The 22211-nt window shown below is 40.1% G+C and overlaps 1 protein-coding gene across 1 annotated transcript in view; it reads left to right on the top strand.

Moving 5' to 3' along the window:
* Nucleotides 1-22010, top strand: part of OSMR (oncostatin M receptor) — a 204052-nt gene extending 182042 nt beyond the window's left edge. Inside the window, exons 18-19 of the mRNA XM_033932579.1 lie at nt 12934-13006; nt 17554-22010. Coding sequence (XP_033788470.1) covers nt 12934-13006; nt 17554-18192 — 712 coding nt within the window. The 3' untranslated portion in view covers nt 18193-22010. The remainder of the gene's footprint in view (nt 1-12933; nt 13007-17553) is intronic.
* The last annotated feature ends 201 nt before the right edge of the window (nt 22011-22211 follow it).

Raw genomic sequence — 22211 nt, 5'->3', positions numbered from 1 at the left:
GAAAGGTCCCAAACCCCTTTTTTCCTGTCCCACACAAAAAACTGCTTGTATACTTTCTATATTTATCTGAACCAGGTTTAGAACCATCTATGTTAAAGTACATCTTAGTCTTTTTCTTCTACATGTTGGTGATAAATGCCAATTGCACTATTTATGTGGGGGCTTGCTTCTATTGAAATATTCCATCAAACCTCCTATAATGTCTTGGGATCTCAATTTGGTATTAACCCAGCTATTGAGTCACTTCATACCTCTGAACTGAAGTACCTGACATGTAAGGTCTTGTACTTGGGGGCAGTAACTTCAGTGTGCAAAGTAAGTGAGCTCCAGGTTCTAGAAACTGATCCACTAAATTCTTTAATAGTATAATTCTCCACACACATCCTAAGTTTCTTCCTAATCAATCTATTGTCCTTTCAGTATATTTTTCATATGCCATACACCATCAAAGATATCTGAATGGAGTGGAATGAATAGATGTGAATCACTTGTTTACTCTTTCCAAAAATACTAGGACTAAGAGGCATGCAATAAAACTACTAAGTAGCAGATTTAAAACAAACCAGAGAAAATATTTCTTCACTCAATGTGTAATTAAACTCTGGAATTCATTGCCAGAGATTATAGTGAAAGTGGTTAGCCTAGCAGGGTATAAAAAGGGGTTGATAATTTTCTAAAAGAAGTCCATAAGCCATTATTAAGATGGCTTAGGGAAATTCACTGCTTATTCCTTGGATAAGCAAAATAAAATCTGTTTTCTCCTTGGGATCTCATCAGGTACTTGTAATTTGGGTTGGCCACTGTTGGAAACAGGATACTGGGCTTGATGGACTTTTGGTCTGTCTCAGTATTGCAAAACTTATATTCTTAAAGGTTAAATTGCAAAACATACATAATGGATTGCAAGAGCCTTGGCCTTCAATTTGGAGCAGACTAAAACCCTTAAAAAGCTGATCCAACTTTTTTTTTTTTTTTACCTTAAAAGAATGGGAGTTACTATCAATACACACTGTCTAATAGGCTAGTAAGCTGCCTTTGTTTTGCTCATGCCCAGCCTGGCTTGATTCTTAAGGGTAATGTGAAAATTATGATAGCATTGGTAGCCCACTTACAGTTAACCTCTGTGGAGGAAATTTTCAAAACTGAAACATGGAAGTGTGGGGCTTAGAAACTAATTCTATCCCCCCCCAGGCCTATTTCTTTCCTGTTCCAGACTTTTTTTTAAAGGAGATGGGGAAGGAAAATATATGAGAAAGTCTAGGTTCTACCAAAGATATGTTAGTATCTACCTTGATATTAATTTTCCCACTTTTTCTGTTGAAGGTGGCCTGTAACTAGGGAATACCATGCTGTCATGATTTGCTATCCTGCTTGTCATCAGAGAAAATCAAGTTAGTTAATTGTTTGTATTAGGTGCTCTGTGTGGACAGCAGGATGCATATCCCCTCATGTATGCCCCCATTTACAAGGAGTTGTATTTGACTCAAGCTAAAGAAATAGTTTGAGATGGTTCCTCGCGGCAGCAACATGCTAAAAGTGTCACACATACATGGTGAATAAACTCAAAATCTTCAAGTACGTAATTACTAAGCTGAAGAAACTGTCCCATGCTTGGTGGTGTCAACCATGCTATGAGGACTTGTATCCTGCTAGCCATGAAGAACGCCTGCTACAGGTAATGTTAACTTGGTTTTATAAAAAATCCAAAAATAAAGATCATAAGTTTGAAAACCACATATTAAAATTAATAGCAGTTTCTAATAAAATATAGTTTTAGGATAAACATCTGAGTAGAACAAGTATATGCAAAAGGTATGCACATGAGCACTTCCTCTAAACAGTATGTTAAATAACCACAAACATCAATCAGTCTTTGCTGAGGTAAAGCCCAAATTAGTTGGTGCATACTTAACATTGGGATTATAACCACATAACAATCGGAGGATGAAATTCATTGAATTGCCAACAATTTGCTGGTTTGTAATCCAGACAGACATCAGCATATATCTTTCTCGCACGTATCAGGTAGTTGGATTGGTTGACTTAGAAATGTGCTCACACAAAGCATATTAGTATTTGAGGCATATGCACTGAATAGTGTGGTTGCTCACAGTTGGATTGTAACATAGTAAATGACGGCAGAAAAAGACCTGAATGGTCCATCCAGTCTACCCAACCGTACACCGTAGAGAATGACACAGTGAAAAAATTGGTCCCCGTCACCGCCCTGTCCCCGTCTCACCATCCTCTGCACCGCCCCGTCACCGCCATTCCCTTCACCGCCCCGTCACCGCCACTGCCACCCCATTCACCGCCCCGTCACCGCCACTGCAACCCCATTCACCGCCCCGTCACCGCCACTGCCACCCCATTCACCGCCCCGTCACCGCCACTGCAACCCCATTCACCGCCCCGTCACCGTCACCGCTGCATACATAAAAGCCTCAAACGGGTACGATTTTATATACTTTTCTTTATTTACGTATAAAGGAAACATTCTTTAAAACTTAGTTAAATATTACCTTTGTTGTCTGGTTTCTGCTTTCCACATCTTCTCATTGAATTCCTTCCATCCACTGTGTGTCTTCTCTCTGCGTCTTCCATTTGCTGTTACTGTGCCTCTCCCTTCACCCCCCCAAATTGGTCTAGCACCCATCTTCTTCCCTCCGCTCCCTCATAGTCTGGCATCTGTCTTCTTCCCATTCTGTCTTCCACATTTCCCTTCAGGGTCTGTTCCTCTCCACCCTCCTTCAATGTCTGTCCTATTCCTTTCCACCACCACCCTTCCCTCCCTCCTTTACCATCTGTTCCTTTCTACTACCCTTCAGCTCCTCTCGCGTGGCCTATCTATCTACCTTCCTCCCTCTTATTTTCATGGCACTTACAATGTAATTTGTGCAAGCCACTGGAGCCTGCGAGATCGATCCCTGTCCCATCCCCACAAACCATCTCGCTTCTGTGCTCCTATTTTCCCCATTTCTAATATCTCCCCTATGTATCTGCCATTGCCCCCCCCTGTGTCCATATACCATCCCCATGGCATGTCCCCTTTTTGTCTCTGTCCCTATGCCCCATGCACATAATTTCCCCTCTTTCTGTTACCTTCCTGTGTCCAGATTTCCCCTATCTTCCTCTTCCATACCAGTGTGTCTCTTCTTTTCAACCCCATCTAGCTTTTTTCCCTCTTTCTTCCCCCCCCCCCTGCTTCTAGCATCTGGCTCACCTGCCTGTCCTTCCCTTTCTTTCCTGCTGTGGGTTTTTCTTTCCGTTTTCATCCCCTTGGCCCAGAATCCTTTTCCCTTTCACTCCCCCCTTACAGACTGAGCCGGGAACACGGGTGATCGCACGGTCCTCGCAGCCCCCACCCGCCTGCCCAATCGATCCTAGTGTTTAGCCAGCTCTCTCCCTTCTCCTCACCTTAATTTGCAGGCTTTCTTTTTCAGCGACCTGCACGCTTTCCCAAAGAGCCGCACACGCGCGGCTGCTCAGTGTTCAATCTTCTGCTCTGCTGCAACTTCCTGTTTCCGGTTGCGTTAGAGCAGAAGATCGAAACTGAGCAGCAGCGGCTCTTTGATAGCGTGCGGGTCGCCGAAAAAGAAAATCTACAAACTAAGGTGAGGAGAAGGGAGAGAGCTGGCTAAACACTAGAATCGATTGGGCAGGCGGGTGTGAGCTGCGGGGACCGCGCGATCCTTCATGCCTCACTGCGGGGACAAGACCCATTCACCGCCCCGCGGGCGGTGAATGGCCTTGTCCCCGTCGCCGCAGCGACTGCTAGTTTTCTTCCCCGTTTTCGGCGGGTGACCCGCGTGAAAAGGATTCAGGTCCCAATTCCTGCCCCATACTTTCTCTGTCTCTGTCATATGTAAGTCAGGTACCTGGGGACACATCTTAAAGACCAGAAACCATCTTTCAAATATGTCCGTCTTTTACTATGAGTTTCACATCTTTTATACGAATCAGGTTTGTCAGCATGTGATGGCATGTGACGTAAATACAAACCATATATGGATACAGGTCACATGAAACTTTAAACACATCAGCATTTTTCCTATCTAGAGATTGAAGTCCAAAAGGTAAGAAAAAGCCTTGACCAGCAGAGCTTCTTAACTAAAGCTGTCTGTAAATACGGCTTAACAAAACAATTGAATTCACTTCACTACAACTCTGTTTAAACATTCATGTCAAAGAAAGAAAGACAAACATAGATGTCCTTATACCATCTTCAAAGAAGGGAAAGATAAACAGGGCCTACCTTTGCATCTTTAAACAACATATGCCTAAGGACACTTACTAAAGTTCTGATACGTGTCCGTTCAATTCCCCTCTTACGTCATGTAAATGACGTCACAAATACACAGCATGAGCTGGAAGGGAGTGATACTCTAGGTATGTCTCTCAAGGAGGGGTCTTTTTAGGAGCTGTAATACGAATAACACAGTACATGAGCAGTCAAGACAAGAGTGCAAATAATAAGAGATTATGCATTCAACTAAAGTGCTGATCCCAAAAATTAGATAAATCAGAGTTACATTTGAACTCAGCAAAGAGGTCTGCTAATTTCTGAATGTCCATAGTAGGACCTATATTGTCAGAAAGAAAAGTACAACAGCATAAAATACTGAGGAGAATTTAACAGAATTCTCAGCTAGAATCATATCTAGGGCCATATGATTTTGAGAACCATCTGAGAAGTGGAGCCTAATTGATCAGTAATACTTTGCAAGGCGTTCCTAGAATAGTTCACAAAGCGTTGCTGATTATAATAATTTTAACTAATCCGATCAACATTCTTATTAATAGTAATAAAGGGAATAAGGAACTCAAACCCAGCCTTAACCTGAGCTCTTGGGACCCCTATAGCATCTATGTATACATGTGATCAGATTTATATCAAGACAAATAAAAGGAAAAACCATGTGAATAGGAAGGATGCCTTTCAGAAAGATATGTAGGAGCATGGTAACCTTAACTAAAGTGCACTGGCCTATCTACTGGCTGGGTAGCTTAACAGGGAGCCAAAAGTCTCCATAAAGCCAGTAAATATCAAATCTGATGTAGCAACAATGGGGCATACCTATGAGCCAAGACAGAACAATAACCTGGGGGTAAATTACCTACAAAACTACCCTGTGTCAGATTAGAAACATGACATGTGTAATTGCCCTTATAGATGGTAACGGCAATATCAAGCTTTTGCTGTCCTGGCAACAAAGGGTATTTAGAACACTGCAGTGCACAAAGGGGATAGGTAAATAACCCAAAAAGGCATGGTTGGATACCAGGAGGGAGGTCCAGAGGTTCGGTTCCTAGATGGGGTCTAGCTTGAGCACATATGTAACAATTACTCTTATTATGTTGATCAGCAGTGAATTTCATCCATTCTAACCAAAGGTTACGTTCTGAAAACCCTACCTCAACAGCCACAATATCTTCAAAAGTGGGATTGGCAATAGCCATCATGTCAGTAAGTTTATTGAATGTAGGGGCCAGTGGGTTAGTATTTTTTGGGGCCCCCACAAGATGGCGGGAGATGAGTGGAGGTAGATAGATCCCATAAGAAAACTGATGATAGCTAGACCCACCCTTAAACCACATGTTCATAATGTACATACCTTCATCAGTAGGTCTAGGGTTGTCAATAGTAAGAGAAAGCTTAATAATTTGTACAGGAACACTTTTCCTATAACAGTGTCCAACCTTATGAAGAGTCATACAAGTAAGCAGTGATTTACCATTTTGGTCCACTGTTTTTCAGGGTATTTTCTAGTTTATAAGCCCAGTCAGTATTAATATTCCACCCTACCACTCCCCAGAATGCACACTTATCCCCCCAACGTGAGTTAGTAACATATATATATATATGTCCTTAGTTTTAGGAATCTCTGAGGACCAATGGCACAGCCTTGGGATATCAATTGATGAACAGTCCACAATGTCACAATACTCAAAGGAGAAGGTGGCAACTTGCACACTGCTGGAATTATACCAAAGGGTAGCATCGGTCTTTTCTGGATTCCAATTAAAGGACAGCCTTTGCGAGGGAGTAGGACAGCCTTTGCGAGGGAGTAGTCCAGCTTGACGTCGTGTTCGCAAAGAGGTGTCGGGGGTGCTGTTTACAGCAGGAGTGTCATTTACAGATGGGTATGGGCAGAAAGTGTCGTGAACCCAGAACACATCATCCCTGTAGACCCAGTTAGAAATGATCCATACAGGGAGAAAAACTAGCAGCAGCGGTGCCAGTAAGAGAATGATAAAGTTGGTAGAATGCTGCAATGAGATCATCATGTTGTTCCACTGGAGGAGGTGAAATCTGCGCAGGGAAGACTTGCTTCTGGGGTTTTAGGTTAACCCTCTTCAAGCGACTTGCGTGGATCCAAACAGGAAACTCCTCAGTGAGTGCAGCGGGCCTGGGCACAGCGATCACAGTAGTGGGAAGGCCAAAGGGGAAATCCGTCTGCTTCCGATCCTTGGAAAGCTGCTGGATAATCACCAGGCTGGAAAAAATGGGTAGGAATCTGTGGAGAGAAAGGAGAAGTGCAAGACACGTTTCTTTGAACAAGCCCTAATATTTCAATTAGCTTTTAGACGTATTCCTCCTGTATCAAGGGAAAATCTACCCATGGGGCGGGGAAAGGTCATCCCGTGAGAACCTCAAAGGGAGAGCTGCCAGATGTCTGTGCATACAGAAAGAGATACTTGAAAAGAAATGCTTGGAAAGCATTCCAAATATCATTCAGCAGCTGTACTCCAATGTGATCCAAATAAGAGATAGAAAACAAGAGAAACCATGTTGCCTGTACTGAATGTGGCAACATGCAACAATACCAATTCATTCACTTAGCATAGCCATGGCAAAAGAGAGACAATACTCAGTTACTTAAGGTTCTTAATTGAACAAGCCAAAAGGATATGTTTTTTCGTGCTTCATATAACTATTATGCACTTCAGAGAGACCATACTGATGTACTGAATGTATTCAGAAATGTATATTGAATGGATCATATGTAGGGAACACCACGAAATAAACGCTGCATAAAGTAAAACTTTTTTCTTAAACATATAACCCTTAACTAAACTATATTCAGAATATAAAAGCTATAAGTAAAAGAACATTGCGCAGTTAGGCTAGTAAGAAGTGGAAAAAGAGCTCTAAAAATGGCCAATATTATGTATCCTGGAGTACCCACTAAACTAAAACAAGTAGACATGACACAGACAAAACATAAAGTTTTTAAACGTGGAGCTATTTCTCCATCTGTCAAGTGTGCAGGGCTGAATTTAACTCTGCAAATAAACACATTGATATAAAAAAACCAAAACAACAAATAATGTATATCATAACCATCTCATATTTGAAAAAAGGCATAAAGCTAATGTCTCTTTGGAGCGTCTCTATCTCTGCAGTGATAAAGAGGACCCATGGAAAACATTAGAAATATCTGTGCCAAAACTGATCTGGGATGGCTATGTATAAATCCGGAAAAAACATTTTAAATTAGCAACATCCTAATTTCAGCTAAAACAATAGAAAGGAATTGTATTTTCCAATTTATTTTCAATTCACAACCGTGCCAGCTGTAATTATTGAGCTATATATCTCTGTATCAAGGAACAAAAGGTCAAGAATGAAAATATCACTAGCAAGAAGTTAAAATGTCGAGCGAGCACTACGATAACCAATACCATGATATTGGGCAATGAATAAGGGAGAGCTAGCAGCTGGTATCCAGGGTCTCCCCTCTATATATCTCTGTATCAAGGAACAAAAGGTCAAGAATGAAAATATCACTAGCAAGAAGTTAAAATGTCGAGCGAGCACTACGATAACCAATACCATGATATTGGGCAATGAATAAGGGAGAGCTAGCAGCTGGTATCCAGGGTCTCCCCTCTTTGCACCAAAGTCCGTCCAAAAGGGCGGCTTTGGGCACCTGCCAAATGCCAGGCATCAAATTCAGAGGAAGCTGTGAAAAAAGAGAGGAAGAGAATCCTGTTCACCCTTGAGACCCAGAAGCCTATTTAAAAGAAGGGCTTGGACATCGTGAAAAGTATGAAGGGTAATGGGGTGACCTAGGATCAGAAAAGTAACCATCTCTACCACCATAGCACAAGCAGCCAGGGAACTTGAACAGGAGTGACTATAAAAAAAGGCAACAGAGCGTAATTTACCGCCATGTTCTCCCTTCATGGTGTTACAATAGTCCCAAACAAAGAGATAAAACATGTGGGCATAAGCAGGAAAACCCAGACTTGAGCTAGAAACCAAAGCACATCTTAAATGTCCAACATTTCATAAGTCCATCTGATAAGAGCAGTCATTTCAGAAACCAGGGTCTGTCTCAAAATCTGGTCATAGAAGGAACAAGCAGAGATCCATTGGCGGCAGTGACCAATCATAGCAAGAAAAGTAAGCATGTCTTTCTTGGTAACTGGGAGGGGCAGATCCAGAATAGCAGCAATGCAGAAAGTGCAGATTTTCCTCTGACCATGAGACAGGACAAAACCCAGGTATTTCACTTCAGATGTACACCAGTGCAGTTTATTTCATGACACCTTGTGACCACACACAGACAATCATTATAAAAGGTACAAACTATCAATCGGACAGGTCTCTAGAATTATGGAACACAAAAAGTTGTACAAAATGAGAATAGGACCATGAGGGGCAGTGCATGACTTTGTAGAATAGCCTGAAGGACATTCCACACTAGGTATACTGTTGCTTAAAGGTGAAGGCAGCCTCACCAAAGGGACTAAAAATAAAACATTCTTTAGGACAATGACAGAAAAAAATCATTGGCTGCCGGTGGAATGGTGGAAGAAACATAAGGGCAATGAGAATTACCAAAACATTAACAGCCCGAAAATCTAGGACGAAACAGGGAATGCCATCAGCTTTGGCAACAAGAGCGATGGGCGTATTATAAGAAGAGATGGTGGTTTTGATAATGCCGGAGAAAAGTCAAGAGACAAGCAGTGGAATCTCACCTTACTGCTTTATAAAACCAAGAATGAGTAACTTCAAAGAAGCACTATAGGGGGTCAGTGGAAGCCCAAACAGAGAAGTCTGGGGGAAGGGACAAAAACATTCATGCACAGACCCTGATAATGAAAGCAAAGAACAGATTAGCTTTGCTCTGCACAAGAAAGAAAACCTCTAAAACGGAATTTTTTCTTTTTCTTTTTTTAACTACAAGGGAAAGATCTTAGACTGATTCAAACAGCGCATTCAATTCATTCCACATAACAGCATGTCCTACCTCAGTAGTAAACATTGGTGACACAGAAAGATGGGAGCTGAAGGAAAAATGTCATACACACACACAGCCGTACAAGTCTCATTTGTCTAGGAGTAAGTGCCTTTATGACTCATTACAAAACCCAATATAACAATGCAAAATATTCGCTTATCTTACCTTATAAGCGAGGTACAGTAATAAGAGACAATAAAATCTTATACTCTATAAAAGTTTTTAACCTTACAAATGACAGAGTGGGCAGGGGGGTTCTATAAATAATTTCATTCTTCCCGAAAGAATGGCAGCTGCTTATATATTCATGAGGGGCGCTTACCGAAAGTACCCCGAGATTTTTCCCAAAAAAACTCCATAATAGAACCCAAAGCTTGAACTTAAAATAAAGGGTGGGTACAGGTCACCACTACCCAGTGAGTATTAAAGAACAGAAAAAATTCAGAAATACTCACAAAATACCGGTGATATCATCTGCCCATCGCGGACAAGCCCCCAACTGAAAAGGATTCAGGTCCCAATTCCTGCCCCATACTTTCTCTGTCTCTGTCATATGTAAGTCAGGTACCTGGGGACACATCTTAAAGACCAGAAACCATCTTTCAAATATGTCCGTCTTTTACTATGAGTTTCACATCTTTTATACGAATCAGGTTTGTCAGCATGTGATGGCATGTGACGTAAATACAAACCATATATGGATACAGGTCACATGAAACTTTAAACACATCAGCATTTTTCCTATCTAGAGATTGAAGTCCAAAAGGTAAGAAAAAGCCTTGACCAGCAGAGCTTCTTAACTAAAGCTGTCTGTAAATACGGCTTAACAAAACAATTGAATTCACTTCACTACAACTCTGTTTAAACATTCATGTCAAAGAAAGAAAGACAAACATAGATGTCCTTATACCATCTTCAAAGAAGGGAAAGATAAACAGGGCCTACCTTTGCATCTTTAAACAACATATGCCTAAGGACACTTACTAAAGTTCTGATACGTGTCCGTTCACCGCGGCTAAAATGCGGTGGCCGCGGGTAAACCGCCACCGTGTCATTCTCTAGTACACCGTCTATAAAGTAATGTTTTAATTTAAATTGTCCTTTTTCTTATATATTTCTGGACCAGAAACCCAGAGCTCTGCCCAGTACTGTGCTTAGGTTTGATCTTCTGAAGTCTCTGGCAAAGCTCACGCTAGCCCATCTACACCAACCCAGCCGTCGAAGCCCTTCCCAGCCCATCCTCAACTGAATGGCCATATACGGGAAAAAGACCATGCAAAGTCTGCCCAATACTGGCCTTAGTTCTACATTATATACCCATTATTTTCTGATTACAGATCCTCTGTGTTCATCCCATGCTTTTTTGAACTGTCACTATTTTCCTCTCCATTACCTCCCTTGGGAGCGCATTCCAGGCATCAACTACCCTCTTTGTAAAGAAGAATTTCCTAACATTACTCTTGAGTCTATCACCCCTCAAGCTCAAATTATGCCCTCTGGTTTTACCATTTTCCTTTCTCAAGAAAAGATTTTGTTCTGTTTATACCTTTCGAGTATTTGAACATCTGAATCATATCTCCCCTGTTCCTCCTTTCCTCTGGGGTATACATATTCAGGGCTGCCAGTCTCTCTTCATACATATTTTGGTGCAAACCTCCTACCATTTTCGTCACCTTTCTCTGGACCACTTCAAGGATTCTTATATCCTTTGCCAGATATGGTTTCCAAAATTTAATACAATACTCCAAGTGGGGCCTCACCAACTACCTGTACAGGGGAATCAACACCATCTTTTTTCTACTGGTTACACCTCTCTCTATGCAGCCTAGCATCCTTTTGGCAACAGCCACCGCCTTATCAGTTTCTTTGCCTTTAGATTTTCGGACACTTATCACCCCAAGGTCCCTCACCCCAACTGTGCATATCAGCCTCTCGCCTCCCAGCACATAAGACTTCTTCTGATTTCTAATCCCCAAATGCATTACTCTGTACTACTTTGCATTGAATTTAGGTGCCAGACATTAGACCATTCCTCTAACTTTTACAGATCCTTTTTCATGTTTTCCATTCCCTCCTTGGTGTCTGTTCTGTTACAAATCTTGGTATCATCCACAAAAGGGCAAACCTTTCCTTCTAACCCTTCAGCAATGTCGCTCACAAACATATTGAACAGGATCAGTCCCAGCACCGATCCTTGAGGGACTCCACTACTCATCTTTCCTTCCTTCAAGCAAATTCCATTACCAACCAGCCTCTGGCATCTGTCCATCAAACAGTTTCTGCAGAACAGTTTATAATCCAGTTCATTACTTTGGGTCCTAACTTCAGTCTGTCAAGTTTGTTAAAGAGCCTCCTATGAGGAACCATGTCAAAGGCTTTGCTGAAATCTAAGTAAATTTCATCTAGCATATGTCCTTGAACCAATTGTATCTTCAGAGATATTGATACACTTTTCTGTGTATAACCATCAAACTGATCAACCTGCCTGATTTACATGCCGTGTGTGTGTTTGCAGTGGGAATTATGCAATATTTCCTTGGTAAAACACAATAAAAAATGAGAGAATCTTAAGAGAAGAAACAAATACTTCTAACTCATCTATTCAAAAAATAGAAAAATAAATTGTATCATTGAAACAAATTCAAGAAACCCTAGTTATAGACAATATTAACCTAAGGAAGAACATTGAAATGCTTGAGAACAACTCACGTAGCAATAATTTAAGGTTAATTAATTTTCCAAGCCTCGAGTTAGTAACACCTAGAGATATGCTTAAGAGATATCTAGTGGAGAATTTAGAGATACCCGAAGATTCATTACCACCATTTTCAAGGGTTTATTATTTGCCTGATAAAGAACAAAATCAACAACCAAAAGTAAAATCTTCAGATCAAGAACCCTTAAACATTTCACAGATTTTAGAAACATCTGAGAAGGATTTAGCATCACCAGCCACTATGATTATTACTTTAGCTTTGCCAATTGATAAAACATGGTTGTTAAAACTTTACTTTAAAAACAGACAAAAAAGCTTTTTTGGTTATAAAATACAAATGTTCCCAGATTTGGCACGGGAAACGCAAAGGCGCCGCCGTGAATTTCTTCTTTTGAAACCTGGGGTTTTATCTTTGGGGGCAACTTTTCATTTGAGACACCCGTGTAAATGTATATTACCGTACTCTTAAATATGTGTTTTTTGAACCATCACAACTGACCAATTTCGTGGCTATGTCTCATCTGAATGTTAACAATCTTTGAGCCCTATAATTTGGAAATTGTGACCCCATCTCAATGCTATAGCTCTCAGTTTCTTGTTATTATTACTGTTTTTCTTTATAATTTCGCCAATTTTCTTTAATTCTTGGATCTGAATTTGTGGACTTGAGCATAAATAGTATATTTGTTAACTTAGGAATTATATTACTATTGTATTTGATATCTATTCTATTCTTGCTTTCTGTACAAGTGTAATACTTGAAATTTAAGTTGAAAATAATAAAAATATAATTAAAAAAAAAAATGACAGAATCTGAATAAGGCAGAGAAAGTACAATATATGCAAACAGAAAAGTGGTATATCAAATCCATCACACTTGACCCTTTAACATCTTGACTGTAATGTTTGTAATTTGTTTTTTCCATTTAAAACTAGCTTATATTACTTTTTTTTTTTCTCTAGGCTGAAGGATACATGCTTCCCTGAAATTCCTGATCCAAACAAGAGCAGTATTCTGTCACTAAATGAATTAAAGGTGAATGGGTTACGAAGAAAAAAATGGTATAGATAAGCAACACAGAAAACATATCGCTCCACAGCTCAGGCTAGAGCATTTATAAACATTAAGTACTGCTATGTTAAGTGGCAAAGTGGCTATAAAAAAGTCTAAAAACACACATCTATATAGAGGTATATAGAGTGAAATGTTTAATGGGATGAGCATCATAAAATAAAAGTATACGTTATAGTATATTATGTTAAGTAATATTCAACAGTGGTAAACATGTAAGTGTCACAATCGAATATTGCATGGATAAACTTCCAAGTGACACATTCAGATTTGGATGGATTCATTATTACACCCCAGTGAATTATGTGGTTATGCTTGCACATAATTTTCCACATAACTAATGTGCGTGTATATAAGTGTATAATTCAGCATAATGTAAGTAGCTGGCAGCAGGGCCCAAGAGAGAAAGACAATATGACACCATATGGAGGGCTGGTAGGCAGAGGGAACATGCAGACATGACTGGCATTGTATGCGCCTGCTGTTTGGAAGAGGAGGAATGAAGCTTAACTGTGTAAGCAGAGTCAGTTGGAGACCTGGAGGAAGATGATGGGGAAGCAGCATTGGGTTTGTACAGCCAAAACTCAAAGGAGGGGGTGTTGATATGGAGGATTGCCTTCTGTGGTAACGTGTGCTAAAAAGGAGCTGGGGTAGTCTGCATGGCAAGCCTGAATGGAAGGGTGCAGGTAACCCAATTATAGGGACGTCTGGAAATGCCTTGGGAGGAGGGGGGCCTGATGGAGTAGAAAGTGAAGCTGATTAGAGAATGAGAAGGCCCTATGGGTTAAAGGAGTACCTGATATGGAAGGAAGGGGGGTTGAGGGGGAAAACAGGGTTCACAGATGGGCAAACAGGGGCATGTAAATTTGGGGAAGGGAGATGCTTGAGGATTTGAAGGTGGTGGTGAAAGAAATGTTTTTCCAGATAAGAAAGGGACATTTGATAGTGAAGAAGAGGAAGGTGGGGAAGAATGGCCAATAAGGGCCAGCTGCAAAGTTGGCAAGATAGTGGAAGGAAAAAGGGAAGCATATGGCAGGAGAGGAGGATGAGGAGGAAATCAAGAGGTTGCCTGAAAAAAAACAAAAAACATCCACATCTGGTCACATACTTACTCATCCACCCAACCATTTACAAACACCACACTAAACCCTCCTATCCAAAATTTATTCTACCCACTTCTACATAGCCTTAGACCAAGCATAATAGTCTCCTACTTAAAAATCTGCAGTTAAGCCCGCACTCACTTGAACAGAGTCCACTTGCCACATCCATTCACAATGTAATAAATCATCTACTAATTATGCAGTCTTATAATTGGCATAAAAGTACCTGCATCTAGTTGTTGCCATTAACCTACTGTGTGCTGTTAGGGGAGGGAATACGTTGGATATGGGAAGGGAGGGAATGAATGTTGGATATGCAGCAAGAGGTCATAAGAACATAGGCTTCTTGCATAGTTGGGTGTCTCTGTGTTGACTAGGTTTATAAGTGGGATTTGTTGATGTTATTTATACTCTGCAGTACCTTGCATGTTTTGTATCTGTATTTTTTTTTCTTTTTTTGAAATAATAAACATATTTAAACCAGTAATCTACTATGTGAAAAATAAAATTATTTTTTGCATAATTTTAGTTTAATTCTGAATTATCAGTGCATAATTTTTAAATTTTTGGTGTACAAGTCCTTGGGATATAAATTGTTGTTCTCTAAGGACAAACAGGCAGTATATTCTCATATAAGGACAATGTTGTCCACAGAGCCCGGCATGGACATGCACCAAAGTGTACTGTCACTTTAAAACTTTAGCATTGCTCTTTCAGTGCGTGCATGTGTGCCATCCCACTCAAGGTTGATTCACAGGACTTAATGTTCTTCATTTTCTGCAGAGTGAAGAATTTGTGTTTTTCAAACACTCATGTGTATGGTAAATTTTTTCACTTTATGTGCCTCCCTGTACCGTTTTTTTTCTTCATAATTTTTCGTTTTATTACATTTGATATACTTTTCTTTTAGTTTCCTTGATTTTTCTTTTTTCTGGCCTTCAGGCAGTTTTCCACCTCTGGGACTGGGAACATCAACTCCTTTTCAGATATTATTCTAGTCGACCTCCCCTACGATTGAATCCTTTGATTTAGCATCAGCAGTCTTTACATCAATGTCCCCGACACCCAGTGGATTCAAGAAGTGTTCTCGATGGAACAGGACTATTTCAAACTCAGCCCTTTGCAACTAGTGTGTGCAGTGTCTTGGTCCTGAGCATTGGACATTTCTTGCAATCTCTGTGGTCGCATACAAAAAAGGGTTCTTAAGACTCGTCATATCCAATTTGAGAAACTCTTTGGGTCTACCTTTACCATGTCTATAGACTCATTACCAGCACAAGCGCCTCCTCCATCAACATCAACGCTGGCATCTGTTCAACCATAGGTTCCTTCCACTATCTCTTCTTCTTTGCGGCTGACCTTGGAGGACCTCCAGAATGAATCTAAGAAGCGTTGACACTTCTAAAATAATTTATTACTACTACTACTATTTATTATTTCTATAGCGCTGAAAAGGTGTTGTCAGCCCAGCCTTAACTTGCTGGCCTTACCAATGTCAGCAGAGGCCTATGGGAGATCATATCATTTATGTCTGACCTTAGGATATGTCAGTGCAAACAGCCTCAGATTGCCCCAGACAGCCTAAATTACATCAGTGCTTAAAGGTAACAAAGGACCTTGGTACAACGAAGAGGTGCTAAAGACAGCTAAGATGTGTTAATGTCTGGTGCTTAAAATGGACAGCTTAAGATATACAGTAAACCCAGGTGCTTGTTCTAGCACAGATAGTTAGAGTAATCAGAAACCATTGTCAAAGTGATACTGGAAATTAAGTTAAGAGGTGATAGGCTCCGGAGTAATCTAAGGAAATACTTTTTTACAGAAAGGGTGGTAGATGCATGGAACAGTCTCCCAAAAGAGGTGGTGGAGACAGACACTGTGTCTGAATTTAAAACGGCCTGGGATAGGCATGTGGGATCTCTCGGAGAGAGAAAGAGATGATGGTTACTTTGGACTAGGTGGGCCATTTGACCTTTATCTGGCATCATGTTTCTATGTTACTATAGTGCTGCCATTCCCAGCATCTTCTTTCTTCTCTCTTACTCCCTCCACCCATGTAATCCAGCATCTCCACTCTCTCAACCCCCAGGCCCACCCCACAGCCCGACTGCTCCCATATCCAACATTCTGTATCGATCCCTCTGTTGTCCAGTATCTTTCTATCATTCTATTCTACTGATCCCCCACCATCTTGAATTTCCATCTCTCTTGCAAAATACCCCCCTCCCTCAGGGTCTACCTGAGAACATGTCTTTGTAGGGGGCAGTGGCAACGATTCACATACGCTGCTACTTGATGAACCATAGAGACTTCCCTCTGGCGCAACTTCCTATTTGTGCATGGGCTGGACACAGCAAAGGGAAATGTCTGGGATTCACCATACAGCAGTATGTGCATGAATCGCTGCTTCTGCCTGTGACCCCTATAACAAAGACACACAAGAAATTGGGATACGCTGGACTGTGGGGGAGGGAGGAATATATTGGACCATGGGCCCCAGTTTGTCTCTGACCAATGTTGGCTTTGACAAAGGTATAGTGCTACTGGGTGGACAGGCCCCTGCTTACCCAGGTGCACCCATAGTTATGCTTCTGCTACAATCCCTTACCAGAAGAGGCTGTGATTTTAGAAACACATTTTCTCTGTCTGTAATGTACTGCTGCTATTGCAGGAACTTAGGACTATATTTATTTATTTATTTTACTATTTAGTATTTATATACTGCTTATAACCTAAGCAGTTTACAATCAGCTACTCAAGCATTTTCCCTATCTATCCTAGTAGGCTCACAGTCTAATGTACCTGGGGCAGTGGAGGATTAAGTGACTTGCCCAGGGTCACAAGATGCAGCACAGGATTTGAACCCACAACCTCAGGTAGCATACTGAGGCCATAGCTCTAACCACTACACTACACTACACAGTTATTTATAACTACCTACCACTGTATATTTGCATGTGTTAATATGCATTATTTATTACATCAGGTCAGGTTCTTCAATCTCATGAATGTTCTCTGGGCTAGCAAATCTTGCAGAACATTTTTCAAGCTTTACGATAGACCTCTTTGATAGGAATGAAAAATGCAAAGCTACATTTTGTCACCTCAAAGCAAAAGTGTCATAGGTGAAATTTTTGTATGGCATGAAACATATTTCAGTACACTTTTAGAGCATGTTTATGGCTATCACTTAGCAGCTGTGTTATTTTGGTTCTTTACTACTATGTTATCTGTAAGTTTGATAAGCCATTAAATTCACTTCTCATTTTTCTTGTTTCCCATCAAGTGCACATACAACAGTTTTGTTTTCAGGTGTCAATTTAAGCTAAAAGAATTATTATATATAGATAAAATATTTTTAAACAATAAGATATTTTGATTATAATAATTGTTTTGGTTGATTTGCAGGTTAATTCGGAACAGTCAATACTGAAAGTAAGAAACTGCATCACTTGTACTGTTGAACTGGTGAACATCTCTAAAGAAAATAAACTACAGCTGTGTAAACAGGGGATGCCAGTAAGCGGAAATGAGGGCAATGGCCATGCTACTCATGAGTTTTGTAATCTTGAGGACCAAACTTTGGGTACCCAGTGTACTTGGATTGACTTCTTTCAAAATGAAAAGGGGATGGCTTTCCCTAACCCAAATCCTTTTACCAGTTTTGAAAACCTCACCTATTGCTCTCAAATGGTATTTGGATCTAGCTCTTTACTGGGCCTTGGAATTATCGATACTAATCTGCAAAATAAGTCGCTATATAAGCAATACCCATATTTAGAATTATTGAAAAAAAACTCTTCTACTGCTTTACCAACTGAAGAATCCAGCTCAGCATACAGATCACAAATGGCAGTACCAAATGAGTATAAGATAAATGATGTACCTATTAGTGCCAGTACAGTGGAATGCTTGGGTTACAAAGCACAAACAAACTTTAGCATGGGGCTTCTTTCAACAGTTATATCTGAAGACAACATTTCTACTGAAGAAGTCAGTGTCAGTCCAAGATCTACTAATTCAACTGCCTTCCTACTTCCAGATTAGGTTGATAGACTCCTAAATGTTGAACATTTGAAGAGTTCTTCCAAACAGCAAAGTAATGGAAATACTGATGGTTTGGATTGCTAAAGATATCAAAATGGTACATTGAGAATGAAGACTCCTAAATGTTGAACCTTTGAAAAGTTCTTCCAAACAGCAAAGTAATGGAAATGCTGATGGCTTGGATTGCTAAAGATATCAAAATGGTACTGTGAGAGTGAATCACTGATGCTCATGGGACAAATGGTACTCTGAACTGTTCCTGTAACCCCCTTGTTGATACACCTAGATGGCTGCCCAGTATAAGTCTAGAGTAGTAGGAACTTTATGTATACACTCGTATTTATAAATTAAGGGCCAGGACTGGGAAACCCAGCAGTGTGAACAAGCAATGTATCACACTTCTACTTCACTCCACTCCAGTGCTATATAATCCACACCAAGTCTCTTGTTTGAATGTTGGTGATGGTGACAAATGCACATTTCTTATGACATGTTATCAATGCTGTTGGATGGTAGACTTAGTAACTTTTCTGAAAGATGTAATCGGATCCATTTGTGTGCTGCTGTTTACACATGACACTTTGGATGATTAGCCCCATGAATCAACAAAAGGTTTATGAGTGGGTAAAAAGGTTTAAAGTGGGAAAAACAAGTGTAACCAATGAAGGTCAGTCTGGTCACCCATCAAACTTAGGTACATGGTGCCCCAGATGACATCTTCTTCCTCTGGACAACATGAAGAGGTTCCCCATACCTCTACCTTCTGAAACTTGTCCATAGTCTTTTCTATAACTTTCATTTATGCAAATGTCTTTTAGCTGTTAATCTGTGACGATATAGCAAGGCTCACTTCACTCTGGGTTTCTACTACAAGGCTTGGCAAGAAAGGTCTTTCTTAGAGCTTTGGGTCAGAGGCAGGAGATGTGACCTAAGACAGTTTTTGGCATGGGGCTATAATATACAATACAAGGGCAAATCAAAAATTAAAGGCAAATTGTTAAATTATGCGATGAACAGAGTTAGTGAAATGAAACTTATAAATTAAAGAACTTATACCCTGCACAATTTAGAACCAATACAACAAATTTTAAATGTAAAAAACTCTTCATTATTATTAAAAATAAATAGTTTTCAAGAAAAGGCCTCTGCAGATGCCTTATTAAAATCTCCGAATATACTCATACATTGCCTGTTGGATAGTACAGCACTTGGCCTCTAGTTGTGTAGTAGCAACAAGGTAAGAGACATGGATGCTCTATTACACTATCAAAGATAATGTGTAGTAGTGTGCTTTCTTTGGGCAGAGGGAGTGAAACCTGTAGAACTTCACCATCAGATATTGACAGTATGGACATAGCACCATGAATCAACAAATGTTTTATGACTGAGTAGAAAGGTTTAAAGCGGGCAAAACAAGTGTAAATGATGAAGGTTGGTCTGGTCAACCATCAACATCGTGTACACAAGAGTACATTGACAGGGCAGATTCCTTGATGAAAGAAAACTGACAGATAACGGTGTCTCAATTGGTTGCAAATTTGAATATCAGCTATGGATCTGCATTTGCCATAATGCATGTTGACTTGGGATACAGGAAAATCTGCACACAATGGGTTCCCAAATAGTTTGCTGATCTGCACAAGCAACAACATGTGGAGGTTGCAACCCAGTTCTTGAGACAGCATGAAGAAGATCCGAGTATTCTAGAATTGTCACTGGCGATGAGACATGGGGTGTATCACTGCGATCCAAAGGGCAAAAGACAACAAAGTATGATTAAGTAAAGGAAGTGGTGCTTACCTGGCTTCAGGAGCACTCAAAAAAGTCTTCTCTACAGAAATGCAGACGCTAGTTCGAACGATACAACAACTGCGTCATCTTGCATGGGGACTATGTGGAAAAGTGATATATTCAATTGCTCAGTTACTTTAATTAAAGCTGTTAAATGTATTTTGCGCTTACTTTTTGATTTATCCTTGTATAATCGGGAAGGGGGGCACTGCTTCCACCAGACCCTTCCCACTGATTCTAGGAGCTTTCACACTGTTATGTGCAGTTCTTTCCCTCAGGAAAAATCTAGTGCCTTTCTTCAGATAAAAGTCACTGCCAAGATGAATTTAAAGGACTGTCTACTAGGCAGACAGATCTTTTTTCCTATTTGCTGGCTTACACAGAGCATTGCTATCAGTGAAAAAATTAATACAGCTGAAACTGGCAACATCACCGAGACTTCAGATAGCCTTATACTGCTGAATTTCTCATAATGACATATTTCTATGACTGAATACTTGTAAATGTATCCTGTCTCTAGCTGTGTGTCTTTCTTTTATGTGCATATTTAGATGTGAAAATTTAGTGGCAAATTCTATAAATGACACCTAAAAGTTAGGCATCATTTAGACGTCTAGCATGACAATGCTCAGTGCGATTCTATTATGTACAAATGCAGAATAGAGTATCTCATTCAGCAAATTTAAGTGCACCTATATTATTAGATGTCCTTTATAAAATCAAGTGGTGTTTTATGCGTGCTTTATAGAATCACCTTTTAGGCTTCTATGATGTTATCGCTCTTTAGTGTTATGACATCATTAGAACAATGATTTTAAGCTATTTTTTAAATATTAAAATTATATGCAGTAAAATGGCATTTAGGAGGCAGCCCAATTTTACAAAGGGGGAATCCAGGCTGCTGGCAAGGCTCTTCCTCCCCAAGGAGCACAACTATTTTATTTTTATCTATCTTTTAATTATTTATATACCACTTATATCCCAAGTGGTTTTTACATTCAGCTACTTTGAACCCACCATTTTGGGAAGATGGAAGAAGTGCCTTTAACCACTAAACCACATCAGCTCTGGACCCTAGAAATGACAAAGTGTAAATGTAAATGCCAAAGTCCTCTCTTACGAGACCAAAAGGATGTGAAAGTACCAGGAGGGTTTGCAGTAGATTTGAAACCACCAAGGCTCTTTCTGAATATTTATGTTGTGGTTTGGGATGGCCTGAAGGTGTTGGGGTGATGTAGCAGCAGGAGATTCACAGGGAAAAAAGCTGACGTGGCTCAATGGTTAAAGGCACTTCTTCCAAGGCACTTCCCAAGGTTGTGAGTTCAAACTCCCAGGCTGGGCAGCTACCCCAGCACATACTCCTATTTTTTTTAGTGACAATCTGTCATCTAGGTTCATATTGATGATGTCACAATGATGTCAAGATTGTGCATCAAACATGTCCACTTGCTCAGGGCCACAGCCACTGTGAGTAGGGTTTCTCTTCTTAAACTTTGGGAATGAGGTTTAGTATACAATATATTTTGTTCATATGCTTTGAGTAATGCATTATTAAACATCTTTTTCTGTTATTATCAAAGAGGAGTACTCTTTACCCCCAAAAAACAGAAGATCCATACACCTATATGTGGATGCCTCTGGCATGCTTAACTTATACCCAACACATGCCCAAAAGTAGAACACTGAATGCCATATGATTCTGTAAATGGACATCCATATTAAAACCATGCCCATGCCTGTCCCAGTAGGCGTGGCTTTTTCCAGTGTGCATCTATGAAATTCTAGATACCTATTCTCTGTGCACAGCCTTTGGACATCTAACTTGCTTGTTAAAATAGTTACTTGTGCTTATTATTCAATCTATTTGGATGCCTAAGTTGCTGGGCATCTACCTTATAGATGCCTAACTTTAGGCATCCTTTACAGAATGTGCCCCTAAGTGTCTTAATGTTGAGCAGAAGAGAAGGGCTAGTACAATAGTACTGAACCCTACGATGGTACAGAGGACAGTACAAAAAAAAAAAAAAGCCAAAATGACTTCTCTCCAGTGTAATTGAAATAACCAGCCTACACAAGACTAGCTGGAACTGTATATACATGTATTTTAACATATCAATATGTTTAATAGCATTGTTTTTCTTATATGGATATATTTTATACCCTTATGTAAAACAGACCAAATGAATTTGATAGAATATACAATTAAGCATACATATATGGCATTAAAA

Source organism: Geotrypetes seraphini, chromosome 1 (genome assembly GCF_902459505.1).
Source record: "Geotrypetes seraphini chromosome 1, aGeoSer1.1, whole genome shotgun sequence".
Classification (NCBI taxonomy): Eukaryota; Metazoa; Chordata; class Amphibia; order Gymnophiona; family Dermophiidae; genus Geotrypetes; species Geotrypetes seraphini.
This window is presented reverse-complemented; position numbering and strand designations above follow the sequence as displayed.